At 37.2% G+C, this 18,525-nt stretch overlaps 1 protein-coding gene across 1 annotated transcript in view; it reads right to left on the reverse strand.

The window, feature by feature from the left end:
• LOC150089717 (uncharacterized) overlaps positions 1–18,525 on the reverse strand; it is a 100,461-nt gene that overhangs the window by 22,998 nt on the left and 58,938 nt on the right. Inside the window, exon 3 of the mRNA XM_090368759.1 lies at positions 5,177–5,443. Within this exon, the coding sequence (XP_090224885.1) occupies positions 5,177–5,443 (267 nt within the window). The remainder of the gene's footprint in view (positions 1–5,176; positions 5,444–18,525) is intronic.

An 18,525-nucleotide genomic window follows, 5' to 3' on the forward strand; every position in this document is an offset into this window, starting at 1 on the left:
TGTACCCGTTCCAGCAGTTCTACATCCTTCTTGAAATGAGGCCTCCAGACCTGTATACAGTACTCAAGATATGGCCTAACCATTGCCTTATACAAGGGAATAATCACCTCCTTATCCCTGCTAGAAAAATTCCTGTATATCATTGACAATACACCATGAGCTACTCTTGCAGCTCGTCTGCACTGCTCAGAGAACTTCATATCTGCCTGCACAATTACCCCCAGGTCCTTTTCATTCTCCACCACTGTCAGTGTAGTACCGCAGAGTTGATACGTTGTTCTGGGGTTACTGTTTCCCATATGTAGTACTTTACATTTGTCAATGTTAAACTTCATTTGCCACCTCTCAGCCCATCTGTTCAACCTTTCCAGATCCTGTTGCAGCAGCATAGCGTCAGTAGTGTCCTTAACGACCCTGCCAACCTTTGTATCATCTGCAAACTTGGACATTAAACTTGATATCCCATCATCAATATCATTCATAAACACCGAAAACAACAACGGACCCAACACTGAACCTTGAGGAACTCCACTAATAACATTAGTCCACGTTGAGCAGTGTCCATTGATTACCACTCTCTGTCTTCTTCCACTCAACCAACCCCTTATCCATAGCAGCAATTTGCCTCCAATGCCACACTGCTCCAATTTGTGCAGCAGTCTTCCATGTGCAACAGTATCAAAAGCCTTTCTAAGATCCAAATATATAATATCAAAGTTATTCCCTGCATCCAGTTCTTTTGTGACTACATCATAGTATCCAATCAAATTGGTCAGGCAAGACCTGCCCTTAACAAAACCATGCTGCGTCTGAGCTATAACTGAATTCTTGTCTAGATGATCCTGCAGTGCTTCTTTAACCAGTGCCTCCATTAATTTACCTGGAACAGAAGTTAAACTAACAGGTCTATAATTACTTGTGTCAGCCTTTGATCCTCCTTTGTGAATTGGGGTTACATTTGCACATCTCCAGTCCATGGGTACCTCCCCTGAGTCCAAAGAAGCTCTCATAATTATGGCTAGGGGTTTGCATACTTCCTTTGCTGCCTCCTTTAATATAACTGGATAGATCCCATCCACCCCAGGTGCCTTTTTTATGTTTATCCTCTACAATCTCTCCTCCACTTTCCTCTCAGTTATTACAAAATCATCCAGCTCACTGCCAATGTTTACTTTACCTACATCATTCTCCTTCCTGAATAACTCCTCATGCGTGAATGTAGATGCAAAATACTCGTTTAGATTGTTAGCCACCTGAGCAGGATCCTCAACTGTTGAACCATCAATATCCAGTGGACCAATCTGATTCATCCCTTTCCTTCTCGAGTTCAAATATGTAAAGAACTCTTTTCTGTTTTTCTTTGCATCCTTTGCCAAGGATTTTTCGTAGTCTGCCTTTGCCTGCCTAATCTCCTTTGTGACTTGGTTACAGACCAACTTATATCTATCATAGGCTTCCATGTCACCCATTAATTTGTATGTATCCCATGCATTTTTCTTCTCTGCCACATGTCTCATTAATTCATCTGACAACCATTTAGGCCTAAACCTTGAACAATATTTCTTAGTTGGTATGTAAAGCCTGGTAGCCTCCAAGATTAGTTCCTTGAATGCTTCCCATTTTGAGTTTGCTGTTGGTAACATCATCAGTTGGTCCCACTGTATAGAATTTAAATACTGTCTCAGACCATCATAGTCGCCTTTACGAAAACAAAAACCCTTCCCTTTACCTCTGATGGTAGTTACCTCCTTGAGTAAATCCCACTTCAACACACTGTGATCACTGCCACCTAGTGGTTCATTTATCTGCAGATTCTTAATGCATGAAGAATCACTACTGATAATCAGATCAAGAGTATTGCTCCCTCTTGTTGCCTCACGAACATGCTGATGTAGAAAACAATCATCCAATAAATCCACAAAAGCCTTGCTAGTGTGCGAGTGACCAATCCACAAATTCCAGTCAATATCTGGGAAATTAAAATCCCCCATTATAAGACTCTCTGATTTACTGGCCCACTCTATTTCCCTGTACAATATCTTATTATACTCATCAGAGTCGTTAGGCCTATAGCACACTCCTACTCTCAATTTTGATTTCCCTATGCTTATGTCACACCAGACTGACTCGACACTGCCCTGTCCATCGATGTCGACTGGCTTCACTTCCTTGGACTTTATGTGTTTCTTAATTAATAGCATAACCCCTCCTCCCCTCCTGTCCTGTCTATCCTTTCTATACACATTGTATTCCCCAAATTCCAGTTCCGCATTACTTATATCTGTGTGACACCACGTCTCTGATATCCCAACAATATCTGCCTTTGATGTTTTGAGCAATACCTCAAATTCATCAAATTTATTTACCAAACTCCTAGCATTGGTATACACGCAGGTATACATGCACCTGTTTCTATTCTTAGCTACCCTAACACAACCCATGTGTTTACTTGTACCGCAATGACTACCAGCAGTCTCTGAAATATCCTGCATTTTGTTTTCCAGGCTTCTGCTCATTTCAATAGAATTCAATAGATTTTTACGTTATTATGGTGAAATGTGTTTCCCCTTCACTGATATAAAAAACATAAATACATTTTCAGAATCTTCTCTTCATTCCTATCGTGTTGCGTTCAGTTTGGGTGATTCCGCGTTCGACTGCCATTTCTTGTAAACACAAAGGCGAATCGTGCATAAGTGAATTCAGTTCGTGTTATATACGATATCGTTCCCCTATTTAAAAATCGTGTATGATCGAATTCGCGTGGTGTAAACAAGTGTTATGCAAGGACTGACTGTATTTCAGATTTTATGGTTAACTTAACTTTTGAACGTTGGTGTATCTATAACTGTATGATGAAAAGATTTTTTTTTTTTTTTTGTATGTTAATTGGGTTAAAATATATACATTTGAAAGCCAGGAAGATAAAAAAAAAATTAACAAGAATTAAGATCTTTCCCTATTACCAAATTTTCGGACCAGTTTCTGTCACTGTTGTAAGAGTCAATCTTATTCAAACACTTCTTCAAATAAGCCTCTGGGGTTGGAAATGTTCAAATTCATAATAACTGCAATAATACTACACCAACCGTAAAACTGATACTTTATTAAAATAAAATGGTGTGGTGGAAACCAGATTAAAATTAAACTGGTAATAAAATAAAATACACTGTTCATACAATAAAATATAATATAAAATAGAATAAAACACGATATAAATCACAGAATAAAAGCGATAAAAACACACCACAGTAGTGTGTTTTTAAAGGCGTCCGCCTCCTTTATCAACAGTAATACTTAACATGCTGTAGTACGCCCTTAAATATCTGCAGGATCACAGTCCACAGCATGTGTTACCACAGGAGCATGGGCAGTATCCTCCATACGTGCACTGGAACCAGAAATGGCTCGGGAGTGTGCCAGGCCGAACAGCTGATCCCGTCCAAGAATCACAGTTTCGAAGAGGGAATGAATTCAGATTCCTCTATCTCTATTAATAATGTTATGCTCGGAAGAGCAAATCCGCAAACTCGCGAGTCATTTGTGGTCCCAAAATCTATGCAAACAGTCAATAATAACAGCTTTGCCAGGAGAGATTTGGTGGTTCTTCTCCCAAAAATTTTCAGACACAGAAGATTTCCCATAATCCACAGTCTTTATTGCATTACTATGCAAAATGGCATTTTGTTTCACCAACATAACACCCCACAATCCGGTTGCATACATATTTGTAGTGCGGTGGAGCTGTGTCTCTCCAGTGCCACCATGGTATTTTAAACCACAATGTACAAGCAGGTTCACAACACAGTGATGGGCTCCCCGATTAGTGCTGTTATAGCAAATTTAGCTACGGAGGAGCTTGAGTCCAGGATTTCTGACGAGTTTGTTTCCCCCAGGCGGCATGGAAACGATGCATCGACGATACATTTGCCATTATACGGAGGGGGAGAGAGGATGAGGTGCTCATTTTTCTCAATAGTTTCTCCCCTTTTATTCACTTTAACTCAGAGGTGGAAGTGGATGGTATCCTCCCTTTCCTTGATGTGTTGGTTCATAGGGATGGCCCCCAGAGTGAAAACCAGTGTGTATAGAAAACCCATGTACTGGGGTCAATACACACATTATAATATGGCACAAGCCAACCATCATAAGAATAGTGTCGTTAGGGCCTTATTGGAGAGGGTTAAGTCCTATTGTAGTGCCTCCGAGGATAGAAAAGAAGAGATTAGACGTGTCACAGAAGATCTCAGGAAATGTGGATACCCCTAAAGGATCTTGGACAAATACGTCTGGGAAGCGGGGCACGGATGTAGAGAGCTGTTTGTACCCATTGCCACCGCATACATTCCCTACTATCCGGGCTTAACCGAGAAAATTGCTAGAGTATTAAGTGATTGCTAGACATGCTGTATGCAACTGCTAGGGCAAAGATTGCACACAGTTGTGTCAAAGGTTAAGGATCCCATACCTATAGACGGTACAAGTGGGATCATATACGAGATTAAATGCCTGGATTGTGGGGAGTGTTATGTTGATGAAACAAATGCCATTTTAAAGATTGGATGGGGGAGCATAGTAATGCAAAAAAGACTACAGATTATGGGAAGTCTGCTGTAGCCAAACATTTTTGGGAGAAGAACCACCAAATCTCTCCCAGCAAAGCTGTTATTGTCGACCATTCGCATAGATTTTGGGACTGCAAATGGCTCGAGAGTTTGCGGATTTGCTCTTCTGAGCGTAACACTATTAAAAGAGATGGAAATCAGCATTCATCCCCTCTTCGAAACAATGATTCTTGGATGATGGAATAAGCAATTCTGCCTGGCACGTTCCCGAGCCATTTCCGGTTCCAATGCACGTATGGAGGATACTGCCCGTGCTTCTGTGGTAACACGTGCTGTGGACCGTGATCCTGCAGATATTTAAGGATGTACTATAGCACGTTAGGCATTATTGTTGATAAAGGAGGCAGATGCCTTTGAAAGCTATGGTGGGGTATTTTTATTGCTTTAATTCCATGATTTATATCATGTTTTATTCTATTTTATATTACATTTTATTGTATAAACAGTGTATTTTATTTTATTACCAGTTTCATTTTAATCCAGTTTCCACTATATCATTTTATTTTAATAAAGTATCAATTTTACGGTTGGTGTAGTATTCAGTCACTTACCTTTTTCTGTGAAACACTCCTGTTGGATAGGCAGTTGCCATAGCAACTGGAACAGCACCATATGGCCATGGAGTGGGAAGATGATAATCATAATGTACAGATGTTTGATAAACTACATAGCCATCATGATGGTGGCCTCTGTCTGGAGGGCTGTCGGGCAGTTGTGACTTGCTGGGCTCAGCATCACCTTCACGTTCATCCACAAACACACTTGTAAAATTAAACCTCCTCCCTTTTGTTCCACTGACCACTTCATAAATCTGGTCCCTGAATTAAAATGAACTATTTTTATTGCAAATAAACACACACACACACACACACACACACACACACACACACACACACACACACACACACACACACACACACACACACACACAAAATATAAAACACATAAATATATGTGTTATATATATATATATAAAACACATATATGTATATATAAAAAAATGATAAAGATGCAATGAAATTACTGAAAGTCTTAGTAAACTAGAATGAGAAATTGAAATTTTAAAAGTTTTGTAAAAAATATATATAAAATATATAAATAAGACTGGGTTATGGATCCGGGGTACTATGGTAAATGTAGAAAAAACTGGCAACCATAATGAAAAATAGACAAAAAGGTAATTATCAGTGTATTTGTGTATTTGGTAGGGGAGTTGAGCTATCAGGTGTAATAACCATGGAAGAATTGAGAGAACCAGTATGCTAAAAAACAGTATGCTGTTTTTTAGCATACTGGTTAGCATACATTAATTCTTCCATGGTTTGATAGAATTGAGGATAGATGGATGGAGCGTTCGTATCACCCTCACATTACACTAATAGTTCTACGAACGGGGAAAAAAATAGAAAAAGACAGTATAAAGATAAAAAGTGTAGAAAAAGTTTTTCTACAATTTTTATCTTTATACTGTCTTTTTCTATTTTTTTTCCCCGTTCGTAGAACTATTAGTGTAATGTGAGGGTGATACGAACGCTCCATCTATCCTCAATCCTATTGCTATTTTCGCCTTCTTTTGACCATCTTTTTCTTCCCTTCCCCTCCCCAAGAATTTTACCATTTCCTATACCATTTGCTTGTCTACACTTTATATCTGAATTTTAATTTTCTACCATGTTAATTTAATTACTTTTCACCCCTTCCACACTTCACATTTGTATTATATTTCATTACACTTTTTTTTTGTAAATTTGTATTTATTTTAATTTACATTATTAACATTATTTTTACACTGCTAGGGACTACCTTGTCTACTAGTATTACGATAAAGGCTGTATATTTGCTTTCCCCCTTTTTCTAATACTACAGACAAGTTTGGAAACTCAGTGTCTGGTACATGGTCAGGAGTAGTCTCCTGATGAATTTCCTGACTATGTATCATTTTTTCATCTACTATATTCAGATTTTGCATATTTGCCATCCCCTGATTTGACCACTTGCTAAAATTGCCCTCCCATATCTGAATATAGTGTTATTTATTTATTTATTTGTTATTAGTATTTTTTTTTGCTTCCTTAGTCCCAGTTCATATTTGTACTAGGTTTTTCAAATTCTTTCACCTGTTTAACCACTACTTCACTTCCACTTTCGACTAACCCTTAAACTTCTCTTAGTTCAGGCACCTTGTGTACTTTTCATTTCCATTTTCACAGACACTTTATATATTTTACAAACCACACATTATTTATATCCTTTTGCTTCCTTTACTGCTGCACTGCGCATTTTGGAGCATTAGACATATGATTACTTTTGTTATTTTCCTTTCTCTGCTTATTTTGCTTCTTAACAGTTGTATATTACTACTACTACGTATATACAACAGTTGGTCCATAAGTAATGCAAAATTTTTTAGATTGCTAGAATAGATATTAAGAAATAAACATGCTAAAATAAAAGTTGCCATCTATTATTACAATTCTGAAGTCAACTGATGCCCATTTTTGCCAGTGGTCAGCAACAGAGTTCCTTTTCAAATTGGGAGAAAATTCATTAAAAACTGAGGGAAGTATAACAACAAGGCACTACGGTAATAAGTAATGTTTGTAGATGGCTTGTACATTTTAACCCTTTACCAGGAACATTGGTGGTAAATTTGAAAATAAAAATATGTATTAAAGTGATGTCAATGTAAATTTTAGTCTTCCTTCATTACTGGTTTGACTTTTGATCAATATCATTAATTCTTTTGTTATAGAAGAAGACGCTTGCTATAAAAAAATAATAAAGTAAAAAAATATAATAAGTAAAGTAATAATAAAGTAAAAAAATAATAAGTAAAGTTTTTGTTAAGCTTGATGAAGCCAATTCTTGCTTATAATTATCAAGCACTCTAAAATAAGGATTTAAAATTGGCAATGTGTGTGTATAGCACCCAATAAAAGACAACAGTTAGCATAACCTTTGATCTGAAACAAGCTAGCAGAAATGCTCACTGGCATCAGAGGTTGTTTATTTCCCCAGTCACCGAGGCACATAGGTTTTTTTGATTTTTGTTTCTTTCAAGTTTTTCTCATAAACAGGGAAGATAATGCCCAAATGTGGACATTAAATGACATATTATTAAAGCACATCAATAAAGCTTGTCAGAAAAAACTGATTAAAAATGTTTTCAATATTAAAAAAGGAAAAATTTTGAACTACCATATTTGTTGGTATATAAGATGCACCTTTTCCCCCTTATAAATACCTTTAAAAATAGCCCTGCATCTTAGAAGCCAAAAGTGACAATATAGCACATGCATAAAACCAAGAGTTAACGTATAGTAGTTAACTATATGTTAATTACTATATATTAGTACACTTTTGAGTAATTACCAGGCTGTTGTTGGAGTAACAAATGAATTTCAGTTATACATTTAAGTCCTGATCAATGGCAGGTGCATCAAGAAGGCAAAATTATACTATTGGATTTAAGATAAAAGTAGTGCAATATGCCAAAGAACACAGGAACAGAGCAGCAGAACAAAATTTCGGATCACCACCTACTGAGATGATTCATCAATAGAGGAAGCAGGAAGTTTTATTACAAGAAGCTGATAAAACAAAGCATGACGTTTATAAAATTCCACCTAAATGGCCAAATTTGGAAAAACAAACTTGTGTAGTGTTGGATAATGGAACTTAGAGATGTGGGTATTGCAGTGAGTACTAAAATGATAATAGCAGAAGCATGGTAATGAGCAGCTGATATTGGGATACACGACTTTAAATAGACTGAATCTTGGTGTTATCGCTTCATGAAAAGAAATGGGTTAAGTTTACGCACAAGAACTAGAATAGCCCAGAGAATGCCTGCTGAGTACAAACAGAAAATATCAGATTTCATTAAATTCTAGAAAATGAAGCAACTACGAACTTAGCCAAATCGGGAATATGGATTAAATTCCATTGACTTTTTATGTGCCATTCAATAAAATTGTAAATCTAAGAGGGCAAAAATCTATAACTATTAAAACCACTGGACATGAAAAGACACACTACACCACAGTTTTAACTTGTTCTTCTGATGGGACCAAACTTCCGCCAATGTTAATTTTTAAAAGAAAAACTTTACCGAAAGATAAACTGCCAAATGTAATTTGCATACTTGTACAACCAAATGGATGGAGGGATAAAGAATGTATCAAGGATTGGTTTGTAAAAGCTTGGTCCAAGAGTCCTGATGGACTACTGTGCAAAAATGCACTACTATTATGGGATCAGTTTAGAGCACGCAGGACTGAAAACATCAGACTGGCCGAAATGATGAACACAGAATTGGCAGTAATTCCGGGTGGCTTAACTTCCCAGTTACAGCCATTATATGTCAGCATCAATAAGCCATTCAAGAATAACATGCGAGAGCAATGGAATAAATGGATGACAGAGCAGTAACTTGCCCATATTGGATGATAGAGCAGTAACTTGCCCATAATGGATGATAGAGCAGTAACTTGCCCTTAATGCTACACTGCTCCAATTTGTAAAGAAGTCTTTTATGTGAAACAATATCAAAAGCTTTCTGAAAATCCAAGTACAGGCATACCTCGGTTAACGTTACCTCTGATAACGAAGCTTCGATATAACGAAGTCGGCAATTTCAAGCCCCATTTAACAAAAAAAGAAATATTCCAGTTTAATCACCTGAAATCTAAACAAACTGAAGAAATTACGGAAACCTTTGGGGCTTCTCGTGGTTGGTTCGAGAAATTTAAAAAACGGGCCAGGATTCATAGTGTAAAATTAACAGGAGAAGCTGCAAATAAGTTTCCAGAAAAACTAAAAGAAATAATTGAACGTGAAAATTTTCCAAATTTGGTGTTCAATGTTGACGAAAGCGGTTTGTTCTGGAAACGGCTACCAACAAAAAGCTTCATTTCTATTGAAGAAAAATCAGCTGCTGGGTTCAAAGCAGCCAAAGACCGTTTAGCGTTATTCTTTGGATCAAATGCCTCTGGCGATTATAAATTAAAATTGTTATTAGTTTACCATTCAGAAAATCCGAAGGCGTTAAAAGGTAACATAAAAATGAATTTACTTGTAATATGGAAAGCAAATAGAAAAGCGTGGGTTACCAAGGAGTTATTTACTGATTGGTTTGTTAACCACTTTTGTCCTGAAGTAAAACGGTATTGTCAAAAAAAAAACAACTTTGAAGAAAAAGCTCTTTTGTTGTGAGACAATGCTCCGGGACATCCTACTGATCTTAACACGTTGGACACATGCATTCCTGTCAAAGTTGTGTTTCTTCCAGCAAACACAACTTCCCTGATTCAACCATTGGATCAGGGAGTAATAGCATCATTTAAAGCTTATTATCTGCCTCGAACATTAAGCAGTTTAACTGAACTAGAGGATAAAGAGGAAATGACAGTTAAAACTTTTTGGAAAAACTACACCATTAAAAACGCAATTGAAAACATTGATAGTTCTTGGAAAGAAGTCACTAAGAAATGCTTAAATGGAGTTTGGCACAAAATATGGCCAGAAGTTGTACTAGAAGAAGAAAATAACATCCAAGAAATTAGAAATGAAGTTATCCAGATGGCTCAATCAATAGGTTTCGAAAATGTCGATGAAGAGGATGTTAGGAATTTATTGAATGCAGAAGATGATGGTTTTTCAGTGGAAGATTTAGAAAACCTCGTTAGCAACGAAGACAAAGATAATGAAGACGAAGTTAAAGAAGTTCCTGCCGAAAAAGTGTTAACAACCAAAGATTTAAAAAGGTGCTTAAATGACATTGAAAACGTTTTAAATTTTTTTAGTGAAAATGATCCTGATTTAGGAAGAAGTGTTATTGTTAAGCGATCAGTGTTAAATGCAATAACTCCGTATAGGCAATTGTTAAATGAAAGAGGAAAAAAGCATAAACAATCAACTTTAGACTCATATTTTAAAATGTGATTTCACTTTGTATGTAAGTTGACTGTTTATTTAATAAAACGTTTCTTTGTTCGAAAAAAAAAAGCTTTTCATTTTCTTTACGTAGGAACGTATCCCTATTCTGGCCATAGTATTTTTACCTCTGAAAACGAAGTTTCGCTTAACGAAGTAATTTCGTGGAACGCATCCTATTCGTTATTCGAGGTATGCCTGTATATGATATCAAAATTATTTTTTGCACTCAGTTCCTCTGTCACTGTATTATAATATCCAATCAGACTGGTCAGACAAGATTGCCCCTTAAAAAATCCATGCTGCGATAAGTGCATTCCTGTCTAGATGATTCTGAATTACTTCTTTAAACAGAGACTCCATTATTTTCCCTGGGACAGAAGCTAATAACAGGTCTGTAATTACCCATATCAGACTTTGAAACCCTTTGTGAATTGGGGATACATAAGCACATCTCCATCTTTGGAGTAATACAAAAATGCTCCAAAAACCAGCTCCAATTTAGCCTTATTTTCACACATCATGCATGTGAATCTGAATAAGGATCATTAAAGCTTTTGACTCTGTTCATCCTAAAGTGCTTCGTTTTAAGTTACTGACATATGGAGTGTTACCACCTTTACTTGACTGTAATTCCCTTGTAATTCAGTTGTTAAATGACAGGTCAGAAAGGTCATTCTCAAAGGGGCTTTATCCTTCACTTGATGTTCTTCCTCTTGCAGAGTGCCCTCTATCATTCATCATATATTTCAGCGACCTCACAACAGCACTCCAAACTTTCAGTGTCAAATGGCAGTTAAATAGTATTAAAGGTTTAAGCCGACATCTGGGAAAAAACTGACATTGGCTCGGTGAAAATGTCTTTTAATAAAAGATGCAAGCTATGTCAGTTTTTTCCCAGATGTTGGCTTAAACCTTTAATACTATTGAATTATCATGTTTATCAGGAAGAGAGTTTGATCACTTCATAGATCTTGGTGTCACTATATGTCATGACCTTCATCCACTGGCTCTTATAAATAACATTGTTCCCAAAGCTATTTGGTTTCTAGGTCACAATATACACACCATCTTGGCTTTCAGTAGTGAGGCTGCTATTGTAACTGTTTTCAAGAAACTAATTTTGCCAGTTTCGAATGTGTTCAAATCAAATTTATTCATTTCCTTTATTTCAAGAAACATAATGAATTCCATCACAGAGATTACAATGTTCTATGCAAGATTTTGTTCAATTCCTCTTAATTTATGATGTGACCTTCAGTCTTGCTCTTTCATTTATAATTTAATCCACAATTTTATTGATTCCCCTGCTCTTCTAATATTTTTCCTTGGCACATTTCTCAAGCAAATTCCTATCATCAATATATGTTCTCCTTGCCTCTTCTTAAAAAGAATTATTCATCTATGAGTCCAATATTTCATGGTATGAAACTAATTAATTATCACAATATTAATATTTTTGTTCCTAAAACTTTATTCAGGAAACTGACTCTTGGTGCGCTAAAGTAACTTTTTTTTTTTTAATTATATATTGTCCATAGCTATAAACAGTTGCATATTATTGATTATTGTACATTCATCTTAATTCTCATTTTGTATTTTTGCATACAAGTTAATTAGTATTTAAGCACTTTATTGTGTGTATGCATTATTCCAAATAAATAAATATTAATAAATAATAAAAAAGTAAGGATCCAGTACCAAACTCAGAGTATCCTACTCAACATTAGTCCATGAAGGGCAGTGGCCATTAATAACCAGTCTGTCTTCTCCCACTCAATCATCCCTCTATCCACAGCAGTAACTCCCCCCCCCCAACTGCTACAATTTGCAGAACAGTCATTGATGTGAGACAGTATAAAAATATTTGTTGAAGTCTGGGTATATAATGTCAATTTTTTTTTTTTCCCTCTAGTTTCTTTGTGACTGCCTCATAACAGCTTATCAGCTGTTATTGATTATTGTACATTCATCTTAATTCTCATTTTGTATTTTTGCATACAAGTTTGCATACAAGCTCAAATAAGATCACCTGCTTAACAAATCCATGCTGTGATTTCTACATAACTGCAATTCTGTAAAGATGATCCTACATTACTTCTTTATAAGCATACAGGTCTCTAATTTTGATCTCCCTTTGTAAATAGGAAAAACAGCACATCTCTAGTTTGTAGGAGGATTCCTGCAACCTCTGAATCCAAAGATGCACTGATAATTATGGCTAACAATTTGCTTACCTCTTTTGTTGCTTCTTTTAATATAATTGACTAGATTCCATAAGCCACAGGTGCCTTACTGGATATTTAATTTTATCATAACAATGACAGTTACTAAGATATTTCATCATGTTTCCTGATTTTTCTGTGATGAGGTACACTGAAAGCAGTAAATACTTGAGAAAGTATTGTGGTGTAAATTTGACTTTCACCATTCTGATTTTCAATGGTACATATATTTAACGAGTTTTGATGCCTTCAGAAATTTTGCAGTGCTCCAATGGTCCAAACCACTCCTGTTGGTCTGAGACTTTTTTTTCTGCCATCTTTTGTTTGTGCCACTTTGCTGAAAGAAAGTTAGTGAAGATGACTTTAGTTCAGATTACTTAAAACTGCCAATGAATGCTAAAGCTTTGACTCACTCAGAAAATGACAGACTGCTGACTACTCCAACCTTGTGGAAGTGGAGATTATGGGACTGTCAATGTCATATCGGTGCAATAGAGAAAACAATGTAAACAGTGGAAAATGGCAAACCTCAAACTCACAAAAAATTTCTAAACAGATTTTGCTGTTTGCACTATTTTTGGAATTAGCAATGGATGCAAATACATATGGGTATATACTGATTGAAATGATTAAATTGGGAACAAGATTTCCTGTAAAATCCATATAAGTGATACTGCTCAACACATTGGCAAGTTATCTAGCATTACTATTCCTACTTCACAGGGACTTGCATTGTCATGCTTACCTGTTCTTCGATTTTATGGTCCATCATTTTAGCAGATAAAGTTATGTTTTGTTTTCAATAAGTTCAGCAATTTTCAATAAAAGATAAAACTATTCACAAATGAGGGAAAAAAATTTATTTATTAAAACTGCAATGAGTATGTAAAAGTGAAGATTCTGCTCTTCAATTTATTTATTTTTTCTAAAGCAATTTGTTAAGAAATAAAATTTGTTTTCATTATAAAGTGGATTTCCAACTACTATATTTGTTGGCTTGTAAGATGCACATTTTTTTCCTTCCTTATAAATACCTTACAAAACTGCCCTGCATCTTAGAAGCTGAAAGTGGCAATACAGCACATGTGCAAAACCGAAAGTTCACATATAGTTGACTACTATACATTAGTACACTTTTCAGTAACGTTAGCACTATATTGTGTTAACACCCCGTTGTGTTTAACAGAGATATTAAATAGGTTTAGTAGCGTTCGTTAGCTTCTTATTTTGAATTTAACTAGCGATTTTTGGAAGTTACAACTCCCAGTGTTGGCGCCAATATTGTTGAACTAGCGCCATATTGTAGTTGATAAGAAATAGTGTAATGTACATATACCTCGAACTGATAGCATAATACGAAGCACTCAATTAGGAATCTGTTAGCTTATTATAGTATTATCAATTAATCAAAAATGTTATAAATTATTAAAATTCATTGTTAATTAAATTGTATTTAAACAGAAATCATGACCCAGACTAGAGCTGCGAAACAAAGATCAAACTAGAGAGAGTGCTGTGACTCGGGGGAGAAACAAAGGGGGTGATTCTCCAATGCATCACAGTCTCAAAATATGTGCAAAATGTGAAATGTCTGCCGACCTTTCTAAAACAGGACATGATCTAGCCAAGGAGGATGCTTTTGTGTGTGCTAGATGTCTACGGTGTCAAGAAATTAGGCGCCAACTCAGCGTTCTGATGGGCGTCTTTGAGAGCTTGAGGTGTAGAGTAAATGCCCTCGAATAAAATAATATGACGGGCCCATCAAGCTCTGAGCTGCCCAGGACAACGGCAGAGCTCATTCCTATGTATCAGACAACACAGAGGCAATCTCCAAGGCAGAATGCGCTGGTCCCAAAGGAACTAATTATCGTTGGTGAATGTCAGGGAGGAGATGGGGAATATACTATGCAAGAAGAATAGGTGGAACAGGACCAGGGTATGTCTGCCAAGGGCAAAGGTTGATGACATTGTAGAGCAGATATCATCTTTTAAGGGCACAAAAGGTGATATTGTTGTACATGTTGGAACTAATGACATTAAAAATAAGACATCTGCAGATTTACTCACAAGTATAGGTCAATGTTGAAAAAAAGTCGCAAGTTAGGGGTGAATGTGAAAGTGTCTGCAATTCTGCCCAGACACGATAGGAGAGAGTATATGAAGAGAGCCTTGTCAGTCAATTCGGCGCTGGAGAGATTGTGCAAGGCTCAAGGGATAGAATTTTTTTCAGCCTGGTCTGTGTAATTTTTTTTTTTCAGCCTGGTAAATCAGAATGTCTTATAATGGGGGATTTTAACTTTCCAGATATTGACTGGAACTTGTGGACTTGACAGGAGAGACTGCTTGTACAGGGATGGGGTACACTTAAATAGAAAGGGTGCAAGAATATTTGCTGATGCTATCAAGGCAGTGTTAGATGGGTCAGAAAACTGCTAGCTTGGGGGGGGATACACAGACTAAAAGGTTAACAGTGGGTGCAAGCAGATGCAAAAGTGATTCTTGCACTGCTTCTATTAGAATGAGCAGCAGTTTCAAAAGCAAGGCAATGGAAATTTCCAGGGCTGCTGGGAGTCATAGTGGGACAAATAAATACATGGCTGTGTTGGGGTAACTAAGAGTAGAAACAGGTGCATGTATACTTGCATGTACAACAATGCTAGGAGTATAGTTAATAAATTTGATGAGCTTGAAGTGCTAGTCAAGGCATCAAAGGCAGATATTGTTGGGATATCAGAGATGTGGTGTCACACAGACATAAGCAGTGCATAATTGGAATTCAGGGAGTACAATGTGTACAGGAAGGATAGACAGGACAGGAAGGGAGGAGGGGTTATGCTGTTAGTTAAGAAACACAAAATCTAAGGAAGTGCATCCAAATGATGTTGGTGGACAATGCAATGTTGAGTCTGTTTGGTGTGACGTAAGATGTGATTTTCGTGTGACTTGTGGATTGGTCATTCGCACACTAGCAAAACTTTTGTGGATTCATTGGATGACTGTTTTCTACAACAACATGTTCGAGAGGCAAGCAGAGGGAGTAATTCTCTTTATCTGATCAGCGGCAGTGATTATTCATGCATTAAGAATTTGCAGATAAAGGAACCACTGGGTTAGTTAGTTAGTTAGTTATTTTGGTTTTTAGGAGCATTAGCTACTAAGGCCATATTGCTCCGGGATATGCAGTGATCATTCCCTAACCTTTCCGCATCCTCCGTATTTGGTGGTGATGGGCTCGAACCCCGGTCTAATCAAGAAGCGTGTGTTACGCACTGCTGCTCCTTCCCACCTGGCTACGGAGGTGCCCGGAACCACTAGGTGACAGTGATCACTATGTATTGATATGGGAATTAATTAAAGATGTAACTACCATCAAGGCTAAAGGGAAGGGCTTTTGCTTTCATAAAGGTGACTACAGGGGTCTCAGACAGGTTTTAAATTCTGTACAGTGGGATCAACTGATGACGTTACAATGAATTCTAAATGGGAAGCCTTTGGGGAGTTAATTTTGGAGGCTACTAGGCTTTTTGTTCCAACTAAAAAATACTGTTTGGGGTTTAGGCCTAAATAGATGTCAGATGAACTAATGAGGCTCATGGCAGAGAAGATAAATGTATGGGATGCATATAAAGTATCAGGTGGCACATATAAACTAGTCTGTAATAAAGTAACAAAAAAGGCTAGGCAGGTAAAGGCAGATTATGAGAAATCCTTGGCAAAGGATGCAAAGAAAAACAGCAAATAGTGCTTTACTTATGTAAACTCTAGAAGAAAAGGGATAAATCAAATTGGACCACTTAACAGATGGGTTGACTATTGATAATCATGCTCAGGTAGCTTATAAACTGAATGAGTATTTTGCATCTACATTCACACATGAGCAGTTATTCAATGAGTGCAGTGCCAGAAGTTTATCAAACTCTTAACAGGGAGCTAAGTGATTTTGTAATAACTGAGAGAAAGTGGAGGGGAAATTGAAGTTAAACATAAAAAAGGCACCTGGTGTGGACGGGATCTATCCAGTTATAGGAGGCAGTGAAAGAAATAAGCAAATCCTTAGCCAAAATTATGAGAGCTTCCTTGGACTCAGGGATGGTCCCCATGGACTGGAGGTGTACAAATGTATCACCAATTCACAAAGAGAGTTCACAAAAGGTGACACAAGTAACTATAGACCTGGGAGTTTAACTTGTGTTCTTGGTAAAATAATGGAATCACTGGTTAAAGAAGAATTGCAGGATCATCTAGACAAGACTACAGTAATAATTAAGACACAGCATGGGTTTGTTAAAGGGAGGTCTTGTCTGACAAATCTGATTCAATACTATGATGTGATCACAAAGAAACTGAATGCCAAAAATAATTTTGATATCATATACTTGGATTTCAGGAAAGCTTTTGATACTGTTGTTGTTGTTATTGTTTGTTATTTGGTTTTTAGGAGCATTAGCAACTAAGGCCATATTGCTCCAGAGATATGCGGTGGTCACTCCCTGACCTTTCCGCATCCTCCGTATTTGGTGGTCACGGGCTCGAACCCCGGTCTAATCAAGAAACATATGCTACGCACTGCCGCTCCTGCCCACCTGGCATGTAGGCGCCCTTTTGATATTGTTGCACATGGAAGACTGCTGTACAAATTGGAGAGGTATGGCATTAAGGGTAAGTTGCTACAATGGATAAAGGGATGGTTGAGTGGGAGACGACAGAGAGTGGTAATCAATGGACACTGCTCTTCGTGGAGAAATGTTATTTGTGGAGTTCCCCAGGGTTCAGTGTTGGGCCCATTGTTGTTTTGTATATTTATCAATGATATTGATGAAGGTATATCAGGTTTAATGTCCAAGTTTTCAGATGACACAAAGGTTGGCAGGATTGTTAATGACAGTAAAGACAGTATGCTACTCCAACTTGATCTAGATAAGTTGGGCAAATGGGCTGAGAAGTGGGAACTGAAGTTTAATATTGATAAATGCGAAGTACTGCATATAGGTAGCAATAACCAAAGAGAAACGTACCAACTGCGTGGCACTACATTCAGGAAAGTGGAAAGTGAAAAAGACCTGGGGATAAATGTGCAGTCAAATATGAAGTTCGCTGAGCAGTGTAGACGGGCAGCTAGGGCAAGTCATGGAGCCTTGTCAATGATATATAGGAATTTTGCTAGCAGGGACAGGGAGGTGATTATCCCTAGAGTACTATGTACAGGTCTGGAGACCTCATTTTAGGAAGAATGTAGAGTTGCTAGAAAGAGTACAAAGAAGGGCAACAAGTTTGGTGAAGAGAACAAAGGGGTGCTCTTACCAAGAAAGGCTTAAGTTCTGCAAATTGCAGCACCTAGATAGTAGGCACCTGCGAGTTGATCTGATTGAGGTGTATAAGGCCTTCAATGGGTTGTGCAAGAGGAAGAATCCCACTTGCTCAGATTAACAACCTGATAGGGCACAGATTCAAACTGAGGAAAGACAGTTGCAGAATAGATGTGTGGAAATTTGCCTTTAGCCAGTGGGTAGTTGATTGGTGGAACATATTTCCATCCTTTGTTGTGGAAGTTGATAGCCTAAATAAATTTAAGGCTGAGCTGGACAGGCATTTGGAACAAATGGAGGGTTGAAATTGGAGGGGTTTTTTTGTTTTTTTTTGCCTGATGCTGTATAAGCTTGCTTTCTTGCATCATATGCCTCTACTAATGCTAATGTTAGGACACTTTTTCTAATGGCTGTAACTGGGAAGTTACAGCCATT

Source organism: Mastigoproctus giganteus, chromosome 2 (genome assembly GCF_048544385.1).
Source record: "Mastigoproctus giganteus isolate SK-2022 chromosome 2, ASM4854438v1, whole genome shotgun sequence".
In the NCBI taxonomy this organism is placed as follows: domain Eukaryota; kingdom Metazoa; phylum Arthropoda; class Arachnida; order Uropygi; family Thelyphonidae; genus Mastigoproctus; species Mastigoproctus giganteus.